Here is a 25,588-nt window from a genome sequence, read left to right on the forward strand (position 1 = left end):
CCTTTTTTCTAATTTTTGTTGTGATCAAATTTCGATAATCAATTAATTGGACTAAATGTGCTTGGAAATTGCTAAAATCAATTAATTGGACTAATTTTGATAATAATTAATTGGACTAATAATTGGACTAATTTCGATAATAATTTGCTAAAATCAATTAATTGGGCTAAATGTATTTGAAAATTGAAACATTTATGACTAAATTTGCTTTTGTCCAAGCATTTGTTATCAAAACTACAATTTTCTGATTGTAGTATAGATTGTGTTCTCTTGAAGTTTTATTTCTTCGAAGAAAGGGGATTTTCTTTAGAAATACAATGAACCATAAAATGATGTGTTTGAACGTTTGTTGGAAAAAAATAAAATGATGTGTTTGAAAGATGCAAATGAAAGCGATCGAAGTGAAGTGACTTCAAAAATGCGACAACACCTAATGTAATTTATTTCTTTTGTTTTTTTTCTTTTAAAAGTCAACAAGATGTAGAAGTCTATAGCATCATTGGAATCATGGCCTACCATTATTTTTAATAGGTTATTTCGATGGATATAAACTACTATCTTTCGGTCACTATTAGAGAGAGGTCCACAGGAAATAGCCATTATTAACCCCTTGAAACTTTTCTGAAGAAAGAAAGAAACCTTTAAATTTTGTATCCATCTGTTTTTATACTCTTTACGAAGAAGAAGAAGTCAATTTCTTTAATTATAATAGTTTATTTATCTTTTTACAAGCAAAGAATCCTGAGATGCTTATTTTAGCGAATATAATCGAGAAACAGACAGTACAAGCTTACGTTTTAATCACTACTAATAATGAGAGAATAAGTATTGGATTCTTGATAATGGGATTTTTCCAAATACACGACCAAGTTCACTTTCGGCTCTATTTGGATTGTAAATTATTTGAGATATTTTTACTTTAGCATTTTTTGTGATGTAATGTATGTGAGATAAAAAGGTAATTGGAAAGATAAAAAGGTGTGTTGGAAATTGTAATGATGATGTAAGCAAATAAATTTTGGCTAATAATTCTCTATCCAAACAAACCCGATTTAATTAACAAAAAAAAAAAAGAAGAAAGAAATCGAAAGAACTATTATTGCTAATTTAACTAAGTGAGTTGGTTGCAAATTAATTTATGGTATATTTTCACTAATAGTTATTTTTCCACAATTTATGGTAGTGATGCTGAACTTATTACTACTTTAGCCAAGGCAGAAGAATTCATGACCAGTTGACTAAAATCATCGTCTTGTTGATACCCATCCATCCCTGGTCCATGAACATATCTTCAGTGATCTGCTCAGTTGAAAGTCATCATGTGATGGTTCAATTAGCCCAAAATGCTGAAACATGTCATTTTCAGTAACTCAGTGGACCAAAATTTTTCTCTGAAACTCACCATGTGAAGCTCATTAATCCTTCAAATAATCCATTGACTTTATGTGATTTGAGTCCCATCCTTGCATCCACTGTTTAACATTGCAAATTTAAGAAGCTGTCTGCTTCTCTTAAATGCTTTCCAAGTTCCTCAGGTGCCTCATTTTTATCCTTCTGCCTTTTTCTATACCACATGTTTACTAGTACTAATTTTCGACGAAGGGTCTGTCTAACGGGTGCTTCAACAAGCACTAAGAGACATTTCCATGTACGTGAGCTTAATCCATCTTTTTTTATATATAATATAATAGAATTTTCTCTGACGGCTGTCAAATATATATACATTTTTTCTTCCTATTAATTATCATTTGAGTACACCAACTTATTAAATTACCATGGTCAAATAGACACTTATGAATGCACCTATTTTATACCTAATTAAATTACCATTTCAGTGCACCAATTTATTGGGTTAGTGGTAACTGTTTCATAGATTCAAAAGTTTTCAAATCTTCAATTCTTGGATTTGGACAATTCAAGTCTCCATCGGCTGAATGCTTGAATTTTACTTTAACATTTGATTGGTTGGGACAGACATTTGTTTCCTGATTTTGCTGTCTAAGCAACAACCCCAAGAAAAAAATGAACATAAATCTTTGTTGTTTTGTTAGATAAAGTCAAACAATTTCATTTGTATTATATGATTAGTCAGACAAATATTCCTACCTCTCATAGAATTTTCAATATCACGGGCTAGGATTAGGTTTTGAAATCATTCCAGAGAAGACTAAACTAAAAAATTCTGCAGCACCATTTTACATGGAGTAACGCTTTTGAGCCTGAGGTAACTTTTTGATTAAGCTACTTTAATCTTGTCAGTTTAAAGATAATACGCGCTTTCTTCTGTGAAAATGTCATTTTCTTTAGCCATAAAATCTGGGATTTGAAAAGTGCATTTCTTGAATGCAGCCAACATTTGATTTTGACCAGGACCAGGGCCTTTTTTAAGTTTAAGGGACAATAATTTTCTAATGATATTAGCTTTGAGTCTTTTGACAAGTAATTAAGTAGACTAATCATAGGTAGCTTTCTTGATTCATGATTCCAGCACTAAATCTGGCACAGAAGAAAAGTCCGGTCTAATCTAACAGGGCCTTTTCTATTTCTGCTGTTTTATGAGAATTCCTAAGTTGAACTCTAGAGAAAGGATTTTAACCCGTATGTGAATTGTGAAGCCCTGATTGTGTTTAAGGTTTAGGTATCAAGGGGCATGCTGCAGGGCTTCCAAAACATTCTGTAACATTCCAGTTCCTCTCATTTGGCAAGAATGGAAGACAATCAGAAAGAAATTTCAGCAGATACAAAAGAAAAAAAGGACAACCCAACATGGTGTTGAAAAAGAAGTTGCTGCAATTTGGTTATGAAATTTGACTCCATTGTTTAAAAGGATGATGCTTTTGTTTTGGATTTAAACGTGATCTGAATGCTGAGTTACCTATTCAAAACCTTGCAACAAATCATCTATGTCCAGTTCACATCATTTCTAGAATATAAAGCAGGATGGGCAAATAAGCCAGACCACGAGAAGGTAGAGTAACTAAGGAAGGGACAGTTGAACAAGAAATGGCCAATTGGTGCTGAAGTTTGTGACCCAGGTGGCCAATCCTTGTGGTAGTCCTGTGGAACCTAATCATTATTCAGTAACACTAGCCCAATCCAGAAAGCAAAAGACCTGAGCTAGAAATATTTTCCTTTTGGATTGCATGTTTTGATATAGTTGTTTGTAAAAAAAAAAACACTGGTCCTTCAACCCAAAAAAAAGTAGTCCAACTCTTGGTATTTTCTTTATCTATTTGCCTTGCAATGATTTAAAATGCACTAAGACGGTTCATTGCTGCTGGTGACCTCAAGGCATGTAGCAGAAATGTCCTTACAATTTAGGCATACTTTGGCCCAGAGATATGTATTCTTGTCAAATTCTATCAGATATCATTGGATGAAGTGGTTGGGAATCAGGACTCCTGAGAAGCATAGATGGAAATATTTAACTTATATTTAACTTTCAAAAAAAAAAAAAGAAACTAGAACATTATATTGCTGTATGAATCTTTATACAACTCTGATCTCGATTTTTAACAAATAAAAATGACTGTCAAGATGCACGATGCTTGTGGCTACAACATGTATCAATTGATTACAAAGATAACATATTGTTAAACTTGTAGTTCCCGCAAATGATTAGCTTGAGATTTGCGTAGGACTGATGACTTGTAATATATGTATATATATACAAAAACTCCTCTCTGTTATTTGATACTATGTAGTAGTTATGACTTAGTGATATACTAACCATATGGACCCAATATGTTCATCTTCTATCTCTATCTTAGGATTAATGACTCCTGCTGATGAAAGAAAGGCCTCTGCAAAATTGTTGAAAGGAAGGCTGCACAAAGTTAAAGCTGTTCAACTCCAAGATGGAGAGGATTGCATTTGAAAGAGTTCACGCCACTGATATGTGCAAAAATATCTGAGGAATCAACCATATCATCTTCATCTTTCACGACCACCTATAAGCAGAAAAATGAAACTTTTGTTAGGCATAATGAAGTATACATTCCAGTTTATATGACAATGAAAGGGGTAAAAAAATCTGTGAACAGGCATTTTGGGATCTGATGATTGGAAAAAAGGAGACAGAAGCTGGTGGATTAGGTAAGGGAAGGACGATCACATCTCTTGATTGTTCATGATGGTGTTCATGTCAGTGATGATAGGTGAAGAGAAAATTTAAACTCACATCCTCATCTGTGTCCTCTTCTTGGTTGCTGATGCTACAAGCAGTTCTATTCATCTCCAGCTCATCATTTTTTGCAAACCTTCCCCTAACACGAGGCCTGCTGTCTGCCAGTGTTTTGCGGCATGCATACTGCACATTGGCTTTCAATATTAGTACACCACATATTATTCAGGCATGAAATTCAGTATGCTCCAAAAGAAAGTTGGTGGACATATATATTTTTGTAGATGGAGTGTTCGTTATATTAGCAGACAAATGAATCTTCTACATATGGCTGCATGAATTAATAGCAAAGAAGGTGATGATGCCTATTTAACGGATACCTTCTGCAGTTGTATATGTAATAACGCTGAGGATGCAGCAGAAGCTGACATATGAGAACTCAACTACGAAGACTCTCCCCTATTGACAAGGAAGGATGCATAATCCGAATCTCTTGATTGATTACAAAAAAAAAAGTTACATGCATATTGTTAAATGTGATTGTATGCACCTTGATTTTCTTGCTGAAGTTCCTTTCATTTCTCTTCTTCATATACCGATGTATCTTTTCTCTCCTTTCTTCAACAGTGAGCTTGCCCACCTTGAAAGTTGGATCATCTAGATTTGATATCTCTGATGCCAAGGGAGTAGAATTTCCAGCTCCATTAACAAACTGTTGACTCTCATTACTAATTGCCTAGTAAAAGGAATTTGATCAGTGATTGCTTAGTAAAAGGAGTATGATCGGTGAATGCAAATTACAGTTAAATCACTCTTTGGCGCTCAGAAAGAAATAACATCGATATGTATCATGTGAAAGTACTAATAGTAAATCTTCTTGTATCCCATGAATTGGGGAGGAGAATTAACAGTCAAGTACGTACTTACCAATTTCTTCAATATGTAGGATGTTTATGTAAGAAGATTACCTGAAGCTCAGTGCTGCAGTTATAAACTCGGGGCATGGCATCCGGGCAAAAAATTCCACCATTTTCTCCTTGGAATTCTAATTCCTGAGGTGGCAATTCAGTGCCAAGGAAAAGGCAACCACCAGAGAAAATTCCTGGATTTTCTGCTGCTAATGCAGCATTGAGATTCCCTGGCAGGTATGGTCCAATAGTAGGATCAAGTAGAGAACAAGAAGGCGAAGATGTACTCAAGCGCATGTAAGGTGGCATGGCAGACAAGCATTCCTCTTCATAAACAGGAGGCATCGGAGGCGCCATAAGTGGGACAGCAGGGGGTTCTCCAGGATACTGAGCAAGTGATCCATCAGCCACGTCTGTCACTGAACTTCGAGCATTCAAGGAAGAGTAATCGAACTGGTCTAGTTGGTTATGGACGTACTGAGGAATGTTATATGCTGTAGAATTACCGAAGTCTATGGAAACAGAGATGTCATTTTCAATATCATCTGTGGAGTCAAAGATTACAGATAGATTACTATTGTTGTTAGTTGTGGTTGTGGTCATGGTGGAGGTCATGGTGGAGGTCACGGTATGAGTTGTGGTGGCAGTCTCGGGTGGTTCATCTTTAACTAGTAAGTTGTTAGTGTATCTGTTCATGTCAGGAGTAAGGGAAAGATTTGTAGAATAGGAAGAGTGCTCTTCATAGCAACAGTTTGAGTTGGAAGCAACTTCAGAATTTTGTAGAGTCTCTGGAAATAATTCAGACTCACAGAAGTCGAAAATCTGAGCATTAATGGGGCTTGAAATTTCTTCCTGCACAAGAGAAACAACAATTAATTCATTGACTTTAACACGGCATTCTTCTTACAATTAATTCAAGCATTAAGTTTTGCCCCTAAATTTCATCAAGCAAAGACAGATTCTTGAAAGGAGGAGGAACTTCTTGGTGATCAATGTCTTGCAAAACACCAAGATGTAGGTGGACTTTATACTCCATGTGACCTGTGGGGACTATTATACTATGAAAACAGATGTTTAGTGGCAATGGTAAAGAGGGAAGCTGGTGGCTCTTGAACTTAGTGCAAAATAGAGAAACTGTCAAATCTGGGGAAACAAAAGGAACCTCAAGGCACTAATAGTCTCCTGTGTCGTGCATGTGCAGTGCTGCCAATAAATTCTATATTCAGTCTAACTAAATTAAAGTTGTCAAAACTAGAAACCTTAAGCAATAGTGAGTGTACCAAAAAAGCTATATTCCATCAAAATCCAAAAAGATAACGGAAGTTGCCATTAAGATGGATCATGACAAGCATTAGACGAAGTGCTTTAGGAAAATGACAATTTGCTGAGCAAACTTGGAATGCAAGACTGAAATCATCTTCTCAAAGAAGATTTGAGAATGCAAACTTTATTGACTCACTATTAAGTTGCAGAAAAGGATCATGAGCTGCATATATATATATATATATATATATGCCCTTTTGAATTTGATGCTTGTGTAAGTTCAACATCAGAAGAACTAGAACAGTAGAACCAAGGTCCATAGTGGCGAAGTGCGTTTGAAAATGTGAACAGGCGTAGCTAAAAGTAAGCTAATATATTCCCTTTGGCACGACAGAAAGAGCCTCAACTTTCCATTGATAGCTAAAGGATCAAGATTCAAAGTGAAAGTAATGGAAAAGAAGATTATGTCTAATTGAGAAAAGAAATCTACATCAAAAAGTGAAAAGAGAGAAGATTAAAGAAATGAAAGAACTACAGAACAACATCCTGCAATCTGTGCGTTGAATAGATTGCAGAGTCATTAATTGTGTAAAAAAAAAAAGTAACCATTTCAAAGCTATTGAAACTTTTTCACACTTCAATCATTTAAATCAGATTCATTACCAGAACCCCTGAGGATCAGATTTAAAAGTTCCCATGGATGCACGAGTGACTCTTCTATATATCACATGTAGAACAATAACAACGTCTATCCACAATAAATAAGAAGAGGAAACTGCATGCACGATCAAATCCCAGTAAAATTTTCATCATTTTGCAGCTCATCGTAGACATGATAAAGAGAGAAAGGGCTTTTCAGAGTCTAAGAGATTATTACAAGGGGAAGCTGTTCTTGATGGTGAACCATGTCCTGCAACATTGTTCTATATCTTCCGCAAAATTACGTTGCTGCTGCCGCAAAGTGAAAACAATTCCAAATCCTCCTCAAGAGCTCAATGATTTTTCTTTTTCTTCCCTAACAAACAAATCTCGAGCACCAAAAAAAATAGCCCTGATCAAATTTCTTCACCCTTAGCCCAAATTGCATGGCTGAAAAAACACTGAAGGAACAAAATTTTCCACCCCACAAAAAATTTAATACATTAAGTATATATTTTCTAATTTTTTTTTTTCAAGGAGGAAGAGTGAGAAATTTTTAGAGAAATGAAGAAGAAAGGACGTCCAGCATGGGATGGAAAAGATGAAAGTTGTTAAGGTGGTGTAAATTTGAGAACAAAGTTAGTTATATAAGGTTTGTGGGAACTCCGGACATCGAGTCAAACCGAGGTTGTCGTCAGGCCGCACATTGACCTATGTCTCCGTGGCATTGTTTAGTAAACCCATTCATCTGCTGACACATGCACTCCTGTCCAAACTGATTTTTCTCTTTCCAGAGAAAATAGTTTATATCTCCCTATTATATCTAACTAACTAGCACTGGAACTTTCTTTTTGAAGAGAGAAGGGTAGATTGCTACTTTTCATAGTTTTTACAGAAAAATGTAACGCAGCGATGATTTGATTTGATACATATGAGATAAAAAAATGATTAAAAAATATATTCATAAAAAAAGTAAATTTTTTTTTACAGAAAATCACGATCCAAACAAGGCTTAGTTTAATCATGAGAAAATGATCGTTAGGAGCTTGTCTAGAAAGTGGATTAGGCAACCATGACTAGAGAAATTAATCAGAATTCTAGAATAGTTCTCACCTTTGAAATACATTCGTAGGAGTAAAGTTTAGATACAGAAGAAACATCTATGTGCAGAAATAAATTATTGGAGATTAAAAGATGGACTTTTGTTGGGATTATAGTGTGATGAACAATTTTAGAAATAGATTTAGATAAAAGAATAAAAAAAAAGAGTGTACAATCTATGCTTATAGTTCTGATTGGGAAATGATTAAGGTAACAAGGCGATTAAAATAGAGATTTTATCTCATCAGTCTACATTAACAAATGATTAATATCAGTAATTGTATTTCTCTGTAGTTTACTAGTGTGTTACGTTAAAAAAATGAATTTTTTTTTTTTTGTGTAATGTTGTTTGCTTGGGGAAGATAAGGGGGTATATCGTATATGTTAAAAAAAGGCTCAAATTATATTAAGGTAAAGCATAAAGGGCACAAAAGTACACTTAAGTACAAATTTCTGATCGTAACCTGAAATTTTTACACCTTTTCGGGTTTTTCGGGTGAGTAAGAATTTCATTTCTTTCAGATTTCCAGACCTTTAAACCTATTTTTTTTTTTAGTACATCTACTAGAAAATTAAAGTAGGAATTAAAAAACTGGAATTGGTATTTTTTTTGTTCTATCACAAAAAGTATGATTGAACAAATAATCAGCCTTAAAATTGAGATTAAAAAAAATAGAAGTATCAGCTAGAATTTCGAAATGCATCAAGATTTTTAACGGGGATCAAGCTAGCACCACATGTGAATCGAGTAAATAGCCGTATAATTTTAATTCCCTAGTAAAATTACCTTTTTTTTTAATTCCCTAGTAAAACTACGTATCATTGAAATCCACCTTTCTGATCTAACTTGGTTGGATATGAATAGAATCCTAATGAGATAATGAAAAGATTAGTATAGATGCTTCTCTTGACCGTTTCTAGACAACAATTGTGGAGGCAATGAGGCTCGTAGTCTTTGTCGAACTTCAATTTGCAGAAAAATTATGGATACTGTAATCTGGCAAGTAATTTCAGTGGCATGAATAATTTCTAATCCTCTTTATAACGTATGATTCATCCATACTAACTAAAATTGATTGCTTTACTTTTAAGCCACAAATTACAACTTTCGTGCTTTCTTATGGTAGGAAATTTTTGTTAATAAGTGCGGTAGCAATGATGTTATAAAAAGAACAAACGGATTTTTTTAACAGGTGTCCGTATCGTTAACATATTTAAAATTCACCTAACCTATCATGTATATATACGTAATAATATTCATATACTTTTCCTAATTAATGTTACATTTTTAAAAATAAGACTTCTAAAATATATTTTAACGAGTATCCAATGGACACCCATTAGACAAATCCAAAACAAAATGAAAAATTATGCATAAATGATGCAAAAATTATGGAATTGTAAGCAGGAGGCCTTTGGTTCAAACCTCCCATTAGATGAAAACATGCGATACCCTTTTAGCACTTAACTTTATTCCTATACTTTTTCCTAGTCAAGGAAACCACATTCTCAAGCGCAAGGATTCTTGTCTCTTTTACGCAAGGATTCTTGTCTCTTTTATTTTTCTTGTTCTCGTCTTTCTTAGTTTTCCTTGTTTTCTTTCTATCCAGACTCACGGGGTTGATTACTTCTCAATCACAAAATTGTCCTCTTAACTTCAAACTTATTGGGGACTACAGAATTACAAAATGCTTTTAGGAATTTTTCTTCAAATGACTCTGTTCTTTATTCTATAGAATGTTGAAAATGATAGAGAAAAAGAAAATGGGCATTTAAGCTGGACTTTGCATCAGATTAAAGAAGAAGGGAAAAAAAAAAAGGTGCATTTTGTTCCATGGTAATTTGCGTGATGCTTTTCTTTGTATTATTTCTATGTGGATCCGAGGATAAAGTTTACACTTGATCATGACATAGAACTTTGGCTGAACAGATACTTCTTGAAATGGACTACTCAATGGAGAACTTTCTTCACTTGGATAGACCAAGGTAGAGCACGCTTTCTCGAATATATGTCTCATTTAGGCAGCTCTCGACAAGGAGAGTTGGCATTCCTAAAGATGACCTTGGTACTTGGTAATATAACCATTCAAGACTGTGATTTTTGCAGAATTATTGGGTCCTTATCCTGTTTGTATCAGACATAGACCTCAAGAGTTTCACGCAGCTCAGTTCTATCCTTATCTCAACTTTTTTCAAGTTGTCGGCATTGTCAAGAAGAATTGATGCGTGGATAGCTACTGAAACAACTAGTATTCTAGCTTGTGCTATACACGAGTTTATAAAACACTCGATTGATCCATCTAACATGGAGATATCGAAAAGTTTTAAATTTTAAATTTGACTGTTCGTGGGATTAATTATAACCCACTATTTCAAAGCCTTCAATCGAATTTTATGCATTAAAATTATTGAAAAATCCAAAAGATTTTTAATGTAGACCTCTTGAATAGCTTCAAAACCTCTCATTCTTTCTTTTGAATTTTTCAATTATTTCAATGCATAAAATTCAATTAAAGGCTTTGAAATAGTGGGTTATAAGTAGTAATCCTAGGAGCAGTCAAATTTAAATTTTAATATATATGTATGTAATATATATATATATATATATATATATATTATATTCAGAACAACTAGTACCTACTTTGACAATTTTGACCTTCTTTGTACTCAAGTGAAAAATATGAAACATGCAAAATTCAACAGTTTCTTAGAGTTGTAACAGGATATCTTAGGATGATGCTGTACAATGTGTCAAAATTGACTCTCTACACTATTATACTTCCATGAATGGCTTAAAATCATGAAGATTATATGCTTAAAAGCTGGCTAGCTAAAACTCCAACCTTTACCATCTTCAGCTGTCTATAAACGATTGGTGTATCAACTGTAAAAGTTAAATAGTACTCAAGATTCATCGATTCCTATGTAATTTCTTTTACAACTAACGTGGCTAACATTCATATGCTCGATCCCAAACTACTTCAGCAAACTATGATTGATTAGTTCAATGGTTAGCACTATATCCCCACCTGGCTACATAAGAGAATATTGACTTTGGATTCATGCACCTGCAATAAGATTTTTTTTTTTTTTTTTTGGAGTTTAAGGTTGATCAAATTCACGATTTGGGAAGGATGGGACTTCAATGAGTCCAAAGTAAGTGCAACTTAGTTTTTAATATTTTTGTTTAAAGCTGTATACTGGAATGATAAGATATTAGTAAAACAAAAAAAAAACAAAAATGGAAATTTAATCTTGTAAAACATAAAGTGTTTTTGAGTGATTATGCTATTTGTAATACTGTACATGTTTTAAATTGTATAGATGTTCAAAGCATATTGATCTGCCTACCTAAGTACTTGCCAAGCATGAAACAGGCCAATGGTAACTACAATCAACAATTGCAGGCTTACAAGGATGAAAGAATTGAGATATATAGGGGACAGGTTTTAGAGAAAGCTAATCTCTGAAGCCACCTTTTATTCCAGACTTGTGATAGAAGATGGTCCAACTTCCAGGCACCAGAAGAAAAAAAGGCACACTTTCCAGGTGGCTTTGCATCAGAAACAATCTTTAGCCAGTTCCCTGGACTCCTTTCGAAGATGATCCCTTCCCAAATTTTGTTGCAGGAAGGCATATTTGTTACAGAATCGACAGGCCTCGTGGGTTTGCATGGTAAAAGAGGTGTCCATAATCTTGAGTTGAGCCGACGCCTGATGCTAAACATGGCTAAACGGATACAATTCGTTGTCTTTACAGTCAACTCTTGTACTATAAATGGCAAAGTACATGACACCTTTTTGGCTTCAAGGACATTTGCCCTATATCCTGCTTTGGCAAAAATTCGATTGCATGAAGATATTTGCAGTGTTTGTTGAATTTTTCTTTTGTGAATGGAAGATCGGGTCATTTAGAATCTTAGATTATGTTCTAAATTTTCATCAATTTCTAGATGTTGGAAACATATTCCCTGCAGACAGGATGGCTGTAAAAATTGTGTTCTGAGTCGAAAACCCATATGCTCAGATGTCTGCATTTATGCTAAGATTATGGATTAGATCGAGCATCAACATTGAGTGCTAACAAGCAATTGATTCAAAGATGAAAGGACTTCTTATCTATTGGTTGATTTGAAGCTTGTTTAATATCTCCAACTCTCCCATTTTTCTTCCCTTACCTCCCCGACACAATCAACCAGCCATTAAATTCCCTCATTTAAGCTCTGCATGGCCATGTTTTGGTGTAAATTTTTGTTAAACACACACACACACACATGGATATTAGGCTGTAATTTAGTCCCAACTGTTAATCTTATCTTGCCAAGTTTGCTTTAAGATTTTAGTATATTAAACGGTATCCATGCACAATTATATGTATTGCCATAAATTACTTTTATAAGTGAAGCATTAAGCTTGTAATGTTAGAAATCTCTATTTCCTGATCACTAAATTGATTTATTTAGTGAGATTAAGGGTCCGTTTGTTTCGGGTGAAAATGTTTTCCAGGAAAATATTTTCCTAATTTCCCGTGTTTGGTTGCACAAAAGTTACTGAAAACATTTTCCTATGTAAAATATTTTCACTCATCTTATGGAAAACAACTTCCCTTCCAAACTTACTGAAATTGTTTTCCGAAATGCATGCATCCCGCTTGTAGTATGTTCCAAACTTACTGAAAACATCTTGTAGTATGTTCTTTTTTTTTTTTAGTGTAAACAGGAGGATTCGAACCCATGACCTCTTCCTTACACTCCCTCTCATATGTAATTTATGAGATTTTAGCAACGAGAAGGACTCTAATTACTTCTGCATATGTAATTTATGAGATTAGTCCTCATGCTGATGCTGAGGCTGCAGTATTTGAGAGTACTAGAACTACTCCTATAATGGTGACATGCTGCTGGTGGTACAAAATTTGCGCCCTGAACCAATGGGTGGTAATGCAATATCACCATGTACTTCAAAAATATACAATTTGCCCTTCCCCCTCCCAAAATGAATAATGTTTTGTACTTTTAATTTTCGCTAATTCATGTGCATATTTTTCTTCCCAAATTACCCCCAAACTTCCTAGTTTCTCAACAGTCAACTTTTATATTGTTGTATTTTCCTATTATGTATTCACTATAATATTATGTTATTGCATGCTCTGATATTGGATTATAGTATATATTAAACCAACAAAAAAAAAACTCCCCTAACTATCGCCTTATCCCCGCCCTTTTTCACTATCTTGTGGGTGCTCCAATTTGTGACCACTTCTATGTTTTATTTGACATAAATTTTTAAAATATATATATATATATAATACCAATAAAAATCACAATTATTAGTCTTTTGAATATTTAGCTAAAAATAGTAATTGCAATTATCAGTTATTTTTTCGCATTTGATACTATGCAAAATCTAAATCAATATCCATGGATTTTTCTTACGAACAATATGTAACATGTGACAAATAAAAAGTCTAGCAAATTAACATAACAATATCATACTTTTACTACAAACACAAAAAATTGCCAAGAGAAGCTACATTATTTAGAGCAAATCCCCACATTATGATGGATTTAAAAAATTGTTCTGCAAAAGGGTTCTTTGTTGTGGCGGCTTCGACTACAGCTCGCATTCCGCAAGTGCGAAGATAGCAGACCTTCTGTTCCAAGCAAGAGAATGTATTTCTTCCTCCTTTCTCTGACAATTATCAATTATATCCAACTAAATAATTCAAGTTTCTCTTTAACAAATGTTTGTCATCTTCTATAACAAGAGTCAGCAACCACAAATGAGCAAATGCTGTCCTTTTTTCTGAAATATGGATCAAAACTCGGTGAATTCAGCTATACCTCGCATTTGAAAAATGCGAGATTGACGAGTTCGCATTTTGCAAATATGAAGATCTCTCTTGTTGGAAGCACACATCACAATCTACCCTTTTGAAAAATAATTTTAGAATTCATCATAATCATGGAATTTTCTCCATTATTTTATCACAACAAGTACCATTTTGTTAATTTTAAATTAAAATATATATGCATATAAATACATTAGTACTATAATGCATTACATATAAGGCGGAGGCAGGGCTAGTGGAGTCCTATTTAAATTGCTACTAAAGTATACATAAGTCTACACAGTAAGTTAATTAAACTGCTGTTCAACATCACATCATATAGTAGCCGAACATTTTGATGAATACATAATAAGAAAATGTAACAAGCTGAGAGTTGATCATTGAGAAAATAGGAAGATTGGAGATAATTTGCGAAGAAAAATATACACATGAGTTTGTCAAAAATAAAAGTACAAATATAATTCACTTGGAACGATAAAATGTATATATTTTAAGTTCAGGGTGGTGAATTATTACCGCCCCACAGATTTAAGAGGGCAAAGTTTTAATACTCCTAAATTAAATCAAACGCCCAAGGAAGAGACTGATGATTCCGGCGATGTCAGAATTTTATATAAAAAGAACATATCCGCCACTTAAATTATGCCGTATCATGATTTGACTCCTAAAAATCTATGTATACGAGGAAACATATTCTAAAAGCACAATTGATGTTCAAAGCATTTCGTTTGAATAACGGGATAACTTGACTGAAAGAATGTGGATAGCGTCAATGCATTTCGTTTGAAATAACGGGATAATTTGACTGTTGAGACAATGTGAATAGAATGAATTACACAGTATATCCTTGAAATGCTTTATACATTTGTTCACTCAACCAATGGATTGCTTTCTCTCCAAAAAAAAAAAAAAAGGAATTAATGTATTACTATGTGTTACTATTACTTAGGATCAAAACCAAGATTCATTACACTGGAGGCAAGAGCTTGAATGATCAAGTTAAATATAGATTAAACAAGTATTAATCAAAGCTGGATTCCAGCTGAGCTCAGATAGATGATTTAATCGAGCAATTGTGGAGTTTGATTGCTACCTATTATAGGTCCCACTACAATCCTAATGCAAACTTGAACTAATGAAATCTTGAACAATCGATTATTATATCAAACTCAAATGGTACACTTTGCAATTAACTGACTCACATATTTTTGATGTTAGTGGCAAATATTTTGGTAATTTACTATATTTCTCTTGACAACCCTGTTTTTGGTATGTTTATTAAAATACAAAATTTGTTTAGAACAACATCTCCAATGAAAATCTAACAAATCGAAGGGAAGGCTTGTAGGGAAAGAGGATAAGGCAAGAGGGAGATGGATTAATGAAAGGAGAGGGGAGGAACCTTAGAGCTAGTTGTGATAGGACTGTCAATGGGGCTGGACCAACCCGAGCTCGGCTCGCTCGGTCCGACAAAAAGCCCGATGAGCCCGATCATTTAGTGAGCCGGTCCGAGTCCGAACCTAAAAATTAGGCCCGAATTAAATGTGAGCCGAGCTTGGGCCTTATTAGGCTCAAACCCGATATAGGCCCGGCCCTTTAATTACCTATATATATAATATTTATATTTTGATATTATGTATAATTATATATCCAAATTTATTATTACAAATATATTATTATTAAATACTATATATACATAAATTACAAAACACAAAAATACATCTAAAAACTCTTTCATGAGCTTTCTTGAGAGCCAATATTGGTAATGCATAACTAAATTTCTAATTTTTCTTATTGGTTGAGTAAATTTTTGTATTGGCATAATATTGGTTGATTTTTTTTTAGTCTACAAACACAAAAATCATCAAGCATATTTGGATTTAAATCACAAGATTATAAAAAAAGTTTCAACTTTTAAAGATGTATTGGCTTATGATCGCATGTTTTATTACTATTTTGAATGGATTAAATATAAATATTGTTGAAAATTTTTTGGTTTATATACGTTTTAAGAACTATTATTTGTTCATGTTTAGTTTTAATATTATAGTCTTGTAAATGTTAAATTAGTTTTACAACTTAATAGTTATAGTAATTATATTAAGAAAATTAAGGAGTAATAAGTGAGCTTGGGTTAAGGCCGATTAAGGCTCACAACCCGAATATTATGTGAGATGAATATGAGTTTCACATTTATGAACCCGAAACTCATAGCCCGAAACCCGAAAATGATTCAAATTAAATTAGTTGAGCTTGAACTCATCAAAGCCCGACTCATTAGGCCCGATTGACATGCCTAAGTTGTGACTCCAAATGGTGCAGGAATCGAACGAGCGTGTCTTGAAAAGAAAGGGGTTTATTGGGATTAAAGATTATTTGAAAATATTTTTTAAAAAATATTGGATTATTAGATTAATTTTTTATACATTAATAATGTATATACCATCATCATTGAATGCACGACAATTCATCTGAATTTAAATTTAAAATTCAAATTTTACTCATATATCATACATCTAACCGTGAAAAGTGTATATACTATCAATGTATATAAGATTTATTCAAAAATATTACGATATTTTTTGTAATGTGATGTATGTGAAATAAAAATAATTAAAAAATACATTTATAATGCAAGTAAATTACTTTTAAGAAAAATATACAATTGAAGCAAATCGTGTTATGAATGTTTTGGACCAATACCCTTTTTAAAAAAAAAGAAGAGATACAGTCAAATTTTTAACAAACACCAAAAAACAAAATTCAAGCGGACATTATTGAAAAAAGCAACTCAACACGTCAACAACAATTCCTTCTCTTATTAGGGGGGGAAAAAAGAAACAATAAAAGGCTTTCGAGGAAAATTTCTTTTCCTTCCCTTTCGTTTTGACTTTGAGTCAATAAAAGACTCGGCCTGCTTCGAAACCCGGCCCAATACTCCACTCTCCGGGCCAACCATAAAAAACTCAAACCGGACCAACCTATATCTCCCCAAAACCCTCGAAAAAATCGTTTTCTTCTTCCCTCTCACCAGCAGCTGCTTTTGCTTGTCAAATCGCCCGGGAGAAAACTCTAGCAATACATCTCATTCTCCAATATGAACTGCTCAAGTATGAATTCTCTCCCTTTTAGTTCACGTTTCACTCATTTTTGCTTGATTTTCAGCTACTTTTTCTGATCTACGGTGCTTTATTGACTGTACAGTTTCCGGCGAGGTGCCGGAGGAGCCAGTGGTCTCGAAGAAGTCCGGACTCCTTTACGAGAAGCGTTTAATCGAGCGACACATCTCTGTTCGTTTCTCTTTCCTGTTTCTCCCTCTTTAATATCCCTCTTCATTATTTCCTGTATGTAGTCATTAAGTCCTAGGGTTTACTTCAGAACTTTTGTTTAGCTTTTGAAGGTGGTTATGATATTTAGTATGCCAAAATTTTGCAACTTTGACTCTGTGGGCGGTAGTGAGCTCGTAGAACCAGAAAGATTTTTTGCAGAGTAATGTAAATAGATTGAGGATGGCTTAAATGTCTGAGTCACGAAGCAATGGAAGTAAGATTAGAAGTATCATAAGTACGAGAAAGAATGGTAGCAAAGGAAGCCATTTTCTAGAATGGGAGATGAGCTCAAATTTGGTAAATTAGGACGTGTTGGAAGTAAGATTGAAAGTCTTGTAGGTTCAAATGAGATTGGCAGCCTAGGAAATCTTTTTTAGGATTCGAGATCAGATTGTAATTGTGAATGGAGAAGCATTGGAATTACGATTGTAATGAGAATGGTAACCAATAACTTTTTTTTTCCCTTCATAGGAAGTAAGATTAGTCACCAGTTTTTTTGACAGTTATACGGTGGCCTCTTTTTGTCCTGACACACAGTGGTTATTGATCTACTTATATCCTGCTCTTTGTAGAGTCTTTTTGTGGAAGGATCCTTATTTATTCTGCAGTGGAACTATCTGTATCTGACTCTTTCTTCAAATATGATGGAAGGAGCCTTTTTTTAGAAGTTTTCTTATATGAAAAAATTGCTGCTAATTAGGTGAAGACAAAACAGAATAACAGGAATATTTAGGCAATCAACTTTAAATGTTTAACCATTGATCCTTCTAGAACTGAAAGTGGTATTGGAAATTCTTTTTTACATCTGTTGGGAAGAAATTTAGAGAAAATAGATATGAGTAAGAAAAGATCATGTGAAACTATTTGGCTGTCCGTGTCTCGATTTGGCGTTTGGATATAACTGAGTTATCTAGCAAAAAAATTGGAACATTGCACAATCTTTTTTCTCTTTCATAAACATGTACATGTTGTTTTTCCTTTTTACCGTGATTGAACTGTTACGTTTTTTTTTTTTTTAAAAGGGATGGAAGGCATTAAATTATTTCTAATAGAAGCTGTGTTTTCTGTCTTGCATTTGTTCCTATCTTCTTCTATTACCTTCTTTCACCTCTTTTATCTCATAGGATTATGGGAAGTGTCCGGTTACTGGGGAACCTCTAACAATGGATGACATTGTTCCAATTAAGACCGGAAAGGTATGATATACATTGTTAATGCAATATATATTAGATTTTGCCCTTATTGTATCAGGTTGAAAAGTGCTTTTCTCTCATGTGGTTTAAGTACAGTGGATCTGAATTGTAACATTTAGGCTTAGAAGTACATGAAAGCGACATGGTGCATGAGAGGTTATTTTTTCTTCAATTAAATGCAGATAGTGAAGCCTCGACCAGTACAAGCAGCTAGTATACCTGGAATGCTGGGAATGTTTCAGATTGTACGTGTTTCTGGTCCTTCTATTCCTGATTTTTTTGCGAAAGCATTTTTGTGATGGAATTATATCATGACTTCCAATTTTGTCTAAGTGATATTATGCTCTTATTGTCAGTTTGTTTCAAATGGCTCCTAGGAGAATAGAAATTTGTCAGAAGAATATTTAACTTTCTGTTGACCTAGGCTTATGTTCTCTGCTGTGCGTAGCCTTCTTTTTTGGTGTCAGTAAGCTCCATTAACTGTTGCTTGTCGCCTGAAACAGTCTCTAGGACCCATCCTTCCATTAAAAGCCTTGAAAGGGATTCTAGGAGTCAAAGAAGCTCACTTCAGAGTTATTAGTTGTTATTGTTGATGTTGGGCAATATTATCTACATGGATTCTAGAATCTTTGTAGGTTTTATTTCCTGGTCAAATCATATCTATGTGAAGTAATCTACACAAGCTGTTGGATGCTGGTTGTAGTGAAAACCTACTTATTGTGGCTTGCTAGTCCACTATTTTAGCTCTCTATTTGTAACATAAAATTTTTGTTGGAGTTAAAATGATTTGATGAATAATTTTTCACGTGGTCATTTTACTTTTCTTTTCTCAATCTAGGAATGGGATAGTTTGATGCTGTCAAATTTTGCTTTGGAGCAACAATTACATACAGCGAGGCAAGAGCTGAGTCATGCTTTGTACCAGGTAATTATGAGGACTTGTGCTCTTTTAAAACAAGAATCCTTTAATTCATGTTTGTTCTCCAATTGATTTGTACGATGGTATTCTCTGCATCTCAATCGTTTATTGTCTCTAGTTTTCTGGTACTCAGGAATTTTAGCGCAGACACAAAATATATTGTGCATCATTAATATTGTCCCAGACCCCAGGCTACTCTTTCAATGTGCTCTTTGCTCCATAATTTTCTCCATGGTTTTAATATACTCTATGATTTCATGTTTGGCAGCATGATGCAGCCTGTCGTGTTATTGCAAGGTTGAAAAAGGAAAGGGATGAAGCAAGGGCAATACTGGCTCAGGCTGAAAGACAAATGCCTGCTGCAGCAGCACCAGTACCAGCAGCAGCAGCTAATGCTGCTGCTTTAAGCAATGGCAAAAGAGGTTCTTCCCTCTCTAGGCTCTGTTGTTTGACATCTTACTATACATGGAGGCTGATTTGTGTTTACAGCTGCTGAGGATGATGAGATTGGTCCTGATGGGAAGAGGATTCGACCAGGAATCTCAGCCAGTATCATTTCAGAGCTCACAAACTGTAATGCTGCACTTTCACAGCAAAGGAAAAAGAGACAGGTAATGACTGATGATTTCTTATTGCAAATGCTTCATGAAAATAGCACTGGAACATTGCTGTTTCATGGCTGGCATCTCATTTTGAAGATCCTCTCTTTTAATTTTCCTTGTGTAATTGAAGGTGTCTCCACACCTATTTTTGGCATTTCTGCATATGGCCTGATCTTTTTTTTTTTCCCTTGTATATTTAGATACCTCCAACGTTGGCTCCCATTGATGCTGTGGAGAGATACACACAGCTTAATAGTTATCCACTTCACAAAACCAACAAACCTGGTATATTATCTTTGGACGTGCAGTATTCAAAGGTATGCACACTCTCCGACCATCATGGTTTTTTGCTTCATGTTTCATTTCTTGTAATCATGTTTGATAGATTGCTGACAAATTAAAAGAATTTCATTCTCGAGGTTATCTAATCCACTATGAGTCTTGGTCGTAGAGAATGAAAGACCATGATATAAAGTAAATTACTCCTCTTAGCTAGAGGCTGTTTTACAACTTGAGGAATTTATGGTGATCATAAACCATATTGTGTTAGTGGAGTTGTCCTGGATAAACTTTCTTTGACCTTTTCAGGCAGAAGGAAAAAAAAAAAGAAAAAGAGGAGAAAATGCACTCATGATGATTTATATTAATTTGGACTCGAAAACCGGTTCGAGTGTTTCAAACATGGTGTCTGAAAAGTAACTTAAATTCGAAACCACAGGCACTAGTGTTGTTGAACAGAGAGCTTTATGCTGGTAATTAATGAAGAAGCTAAATCTTTATGGTTTATTTTAGCTGTCATGTTGGATGTATGATCTCATGGATGGACTTTACCAGTCCAGATAACAGCAATAGATCTAGTAGCATTTGGGATTTCAAATAGCTAATAAGCCATAGAAAGTTTACTGAAATTTGAAAACCACATTGAATTTGATTGGACAATTTAGTTGCATTTTTTTATTCTAGTTTCCTGAATCTGAATCCAGCGTGTTCAAGTTCTAATAATAGTTTTTTTTTTTTTTTAAATCAGGATATAATTGCAACCGGTGGAGTGGATACAAATGTCGTCGTTTTTGGTCGATCTTCAGGAGAGATTTTATCTACACTGAGTGGTCATTCGAGGAAGGTCTAATTAAAGATCTTGTTTCCTACCCATGTATATCTTTTGAGTTAAAAAGTTTAACCTGTTTCTTTTCTGTAGGTAACAAGTGTTAAATTTGTTGCGGATGGGGAACTGTTGCTTTCTGGATCAGCTGATAAGGTAAATCACTTGATATCTGATGGAGTCAAGCACACCTTTCCATTCCTGGCAGTTGTATCATCATACTATTTTCTTGTTCAACTTTTGGTTTTTTCTTATATCAAGCTAGAAAAACTTTTTCTGAGAGGATGAGAGTTTCCATTAACTACTTGCTTCAAGGGAATCCTTATCGGTTATTAATGCATTGGAGATGATTGCTTCAGACTTGTGTAAAAATATTTCTGAGTGCCTTATTGTCCTTTTATTTTTTATTTTTCATGCATATTGCCGATAACCTGCTTTTTGTCGGTCTTTGCAATGTTGGTGTGTTTAAATGTCCCTTGCTGTTCCAGACTGTTCGATTGTGGCAAGGATCGGAAGATGGCAACTATGAATGTAGGCACATCATGAAGGACCATGATGCAGAGGTAAATCTTGTTCTGTCTTATTCAACTTGGTCACCAAGTGACTAGTCGTTCTTTTCTTTTTTAATTTTATTTTAATTTTTTTTTAAAGTTTTGCTGCTGGCTAATAGTAAGTACTGGTATTTGGCCTGTTAGATAGAGATCTGATCGTCAGCATAGTGTAATGTTTTGCTTTGAACTTTTCTTTTTTAATTGAAATAAGCAAGTTCTAGCTTTTTCTTAAGCTGAAAATTGTTTTGAGTTGTTCTATTTGCTTTTCACTGTTGTCCTGAGCCTTAGGCTGAAAAAGGTGAGAACGTCTTCTTTGGTAATTTTATTTTGAAACTGCTAGATTAGATCTCTTCTTCTTTTTTGTGGCTTTGTGGAAACACTATTTTTAAGAAGCTTTGGAACAGCTGAAGAAACAGGCCCTTTGCATCCTTGACCTTTTTGAATACACATCAAAATAATTTTTAAGCGCCATTTCACTGTTACGTTAACTGCTGATTACTTTAATCTGCCAGTCATTCCGCAAGAAACAAAATTTTTCTGCAACATGTTGATTGTCATTTTTGGTGGTATTGTAATTGTTGTTGCTTGTGGATAATCTCTTTTGACGGATATGTTAGTGGTTGGAGCAATGTAGTGCTCATGAGGATTCATCAAATATTTTTCTTTTTAAGTTTCTCTTTGCTTGTTCTATTGTTTTTAGTGCTTCTTACCTATATGATGTTTCTATCATTTCCATCATCTGTTTCTTGTTGCTCTTTGTTATTTGCTATTATTCCTCGTGGCAATTAACCTAGCTCTTCTAGGAAGTATCTGATACGGAAAAGTTATCATCAGGTGTATTATCTTGTTTTCATTGATAGTGTTTTCTGCAGTGAAGTTCTTTCCATGATGGCATTTAGTATCAGTGACTTTCTATATCGAATATGCTTGTGATAGTACTGGTGAATGAATATCTCTAGTAGATAGTGAAACATGGTTTCCTCGGTTACAAGATGGACTTTTGTGGGTACCATTTGATGGGAGCTAAATTGTCTCCCGATCTGATTTTGATGAATCAAATCTGCTAAAGGAAGATAATTCGTCCTTTGGCTTTGTTATTTTCATTTGTCATACGGCCTTTCCTTTGACAAATTTGGTTTGCAGCCCTAAGTTTTGAGTGGTTAGCACAATTTAACGTGAATATTGTTAATACTGTAGGTGCAAGCAGTAACCGTTCATGCAACCAATAACTACTTTGTTACAGCTTCCCTTGACAACACGTGGTGCTTTTATGATCTTGCTTCTGGTCTATGCCTCACTCAGGTTCACCTCTCTCTCTCTCTCTCTGAAATCTTAAGTGGATGCTTAGGCATCCATCTAAAAGCTACCTACTCAAAGCAATATTACATTGTCAGGACTTTTACATCTTTTAAATTTCCTTTGGCAGGTTTCCAATGGTTCAACAAATGATGGTTTCGCGTCTGCAGCTTTTCATCCTGATGGTCTCATCCTTGGAACTGGCACTTCCGATGCTTGGGTTAAGATTTGGGATGTTAAAAGCCAGGTGATCTCTTTTTCCTTTTCATTTTCTTTTTCAAGATTAACCCCAATCACAGAATATTATGCATCCTTTGTTTATGATGTTTTAAATTGTATCTGTGTAGACAAATGTTGCCAATTTTGATGATCATCGTCATGGACCAGTTACTGGACCAGTTACAGCAATGTCATTTTCTGAGAATGGTTACTTCCTAGCGGTATGTTTTACTGTAGAATTAAATTGTATGTTTTGCTGTGGAATTGAATTGTGATTGATAAGGAAGCTTGCCTTGTTTCTGATAGTTGTTTTCATTTGGCAGACTGCTGCCCATGATGGTGTCAGAATTTTTGATCTGCGTAAACTGAAAAATTTCAGAACTTTTTCCCCTTATGATGAAAATACATCGACACAATGTGGTATGGCTCAGGTTCATGTTATTTTTTGTGCTTTCTGATGCAGTATCTGGTTCTAATAAGTTCTATTGTATCTTACTTTTCCCTTTGACCAATTCTTTTTCACAAGGGTGTGCTGACACTCCTTTTTGTAAACAATTGTAATGGTAGACAAATTTTTGCACATCTTAAGATTGTTGTTAACCTTTCGAAAATTGAGGAAGAACTCTAAACCTCTGACAGGTAGTATCCTGCAGTCACCTGGAACTTTAGATACGTCAGTATAGCATCATTTTCTGGGTAGAAAAGTTTGAATACACAGTTCATTTTCTAATGAGAAGCTTTTTGATACATTTGGGAGAGAAGTCCAATGTGACATCTTTGGTTTCTAGACCAATGTCTTTGCCAACTCAATCTAGATGATTGGACAAGTTTTGATGAGAAATTTGACGGCAGAATAATGAGCATAGGTTTGGGTGGTTTGAGAAATGGGTAATTTTTTGTACTCCCCATTGACTGCTTTCTTTCAAAAATTCAGCGAATGGGTCTTTCCTAACAGCCTGGATGTTTGATTTGGCATACTACCTGTGTTTTCGGAGTTTTGCAACATTGCCCATCCAGAATTTCTGATGTTCTATTTCTCCGCATATTGCAGTGGAATTTGACCATACTGGAAGCTACCTTGCACTTGGTGGTGCAGATATAAGGTGAGTTTCCATTTGAACAGTGAATCCACCCTATCCTACTCAATTAACTTGATTTCTGCAACAGTAATTGTTGTTTGTTATGATGGTTAAAAGTATGGTCACTTTTTGGTGCATTTTGAAGTATAATTGTATTCAATGGTTCATAACAGAGTGTTCCAAGTTGCCAACGTGAAAGCTGAATGGAATTTGGTCAAAACATTCCCGGACTTGTCAGGCACTGGTAATCTCCCTCCCTCTCTCTCTAAATTAAAAAAAGATGACATTTGCTGTGGCACTCTCAGATATCTAATGGGCCCTCAGACCCCAGGCATCCAAGCATTTTCCTTCTCTGCGCATGCAAATTACATTAGAAATCTGATTGAATTGTTTTGATGGGCGCAGGTAAAGCAACATGTGTGAAATTTGGCCCAGATGCTAAATACTTGGCTGTTGGATCAATGGATCGAAATTTAAGAATTTTTGGCCTGCCAGAGGAGGATGGTCCTTCAGAGTCTTGATCTCCATCTCAATGCATTCAATGCTCAACTATTTGTGTGATTCTGTGCGGCTTCTTTATTGATTATCCAGGGTGGCTGTATCCAATGGGCTATAGAGGCGGACATTTGAACTAGTTCCTAACGGAGCATATAACCTCCTTGGTTTTGCCTCAGTTCACAGAATCAGAGAGAAATGAACCGGACGATTCTTGACAACCTGGTGTACTTAGCACGAGTGTAATGGAATTCTATTCAGCACTCAATAGTCGGTATTGATTTTGTAGCATTGTGTACCATTACTAAGATTAATTTTTTTTCAGGAAAACAAGAAAGAGAGAAGATAATTAGGGGACATGCTAGGAAACAGTCCCTGAAAATTTCTGCTGTTATTTGAATATTTAGTGCTTGTGCTGTTAGTGGAGCGGATGAGATTTCATCAATCTGTTTTTCCATTGCAAATGTGCTGCGATTCTTTAGCTGATGTGATTGGCCGGAGCTCTGTTGTGGAAACATCACAAATTTCTAACCGAAGAATTTGGCAGTCGTCTCTTTTTCGCTTTTTCGTCGGCGTTTGCTTTTGGTGGCGGGCAGTTGTTAAGCAATTTGTGTCGTCCCAGTGGTAGAATTTGCATAAACTCTTCCGAACAAACTAAATTAAAATTTTCATTGAAAAATTGAGGCATTCAATTAGAGGAAAGGAAGTCTTTAATGTTTTATCAGTAATAACTTAATTTTGTTGTCAAGATACATACAAGATCCTCTCTACGACAGAGTCTTGACTGAGGAGGAGGCATTGTTGTCTCATATTTACAATTTTGAAGATACAAATAATATCCAACCTACAACTGAAAATGAAACCTTCAATAAGATTAGGTAAGTACATTCGATTACTCTTTTTTAAGTATTTTTTTTCC

The 25,588-nt window shown here is 34.7% G+C and overlaps 2 protein-coding genes across 2 annotated transcripts; one reads left to right on the forward strand and one right to left on the reverse strand.

Annotated features, from left to right (window-relative positions):
- Window positions 1-3,767: 3,767 nt before the first annotated feature.
- On the reverse strand, window positions 3,768-7,213 carry LOC113767027. Its single transcript, XM_027311200.1, has 7 exons — window positions 7,172-7,213; window positions 5,720-5,883; window positions 5,457-5,647; window positions 5,092-5,408; window positions 4,674-4,859; window positions 4,181-4,309; window positions 3,768-3,950 (listed from the first exon to the last, which is right to left on the reverse strand). Exons 1-7 carry the CDS (start codon window positions 7,211-7,213, stop codon window positions 3,837-3,839), a joined length of 1,143 nt encoding a protein of 380 aa, XP_027167001.1. The 3' UTR covers window positions 3,768-3,836.
- Window positions 7,214-16,875: 9,662 nt separating this feature from the next.
- Window positions 16,876-25,229, forward strand: LOC113765018 (pre-mRNA-processing factor 19 homolog 1-like). Its single transcript, XM_027309069.1, has 18 exons — window positions 16,876-16,994; window positions 17,089-17,174; window positions 18,338-18,409; window positions 18,589-18,651; window positions 19,245-19,331; window positions 19,594-19,747; window positions 19,815-19,936; window positions 20,128-20,244; window positions 20,955-21,050; window positions 21,126-21,185; window positions 21,518-21,592; window positions 22,778-22,882; window positions 23,007-23,123; window positions 23,224-23,316; window positions 23,419-23,515; window positions 24,147-24,198; window positions 24,348-24,418; window positions 24,580-25,229. The coding sequence occupies exons 1-18, from the start codon at window positions 16,982-16,984 to the stop codon at window positions 24,693-24,695; spliced, it is 1,596 nt and encodes a 531-aa protein (XP_027164870.1). The 5' UTR covers window positions 16,876-16,981; the 3' UTR covers window positions 24,696-25,229.
- The last annotated feature ends 359 nt before the right edge of the window (window positions 25,230-25,588 follow it).

This window comes from Coffea eugenioides, chromosome 3 (genome assembly GCF_003713205.1).
Source record: "Coffea eugenioides isolate CCC68of chromosome 3, Ceug_1.0, whole genome shotgun sequence".
NCBI lineage: Eukaryota > Viridiplantae > Streptophyta > Magnoliopsida > Gentianales > Rubiaceae > Coffea > Coffea eugenioides.

What these genes read in the sequence shown, in the direction of transcription:
- LOC113767027 (XM_027311200.1), bottom strand. Translation starts at nt 7,213, where the DNA reads ATGTTGCAGGACATGGTTCACCATCAAGAACAGCTTCCCCTT. An exon ending in ATCAAGAACAGCTTCCCCTT is followed by an intron (nt 5,884 to 7,171) that starts GTAATAATCTCT and finishes TCTCTTGTGCAG; the next exon opens with GAAGAAATTTCAAGCCCCAT. An exon ending in ACTTCAGCAAGAAAATCAAG is followed by an intron (nt 4,310 to 4,673) that starts GTGCATACAATC and finishes GCCAATGTGCAG; the next exon opens with TATGCATGCCGCAAAACACT.
- LOC113765018 (XM_027309069.1), top strand. An exon ending in AGCAAAGGAAAAAGAGACAG is followed by an intron (nt 19,937 to 20,127) that starts GTAATGACTGAT and finishes TTGTATATTTAG; the next exon opens with ATACCTCCAACGTTGGCTCC. An exon ending in CTGGTCTATGCCTCACTCAG is followed by an intron (nt 22,883 to 23,006) that starts GTTCACCTCTCT and finishes TTCCTTTGGCAG; the next exon opens with GTTTCCAATGGTTCAACAAA.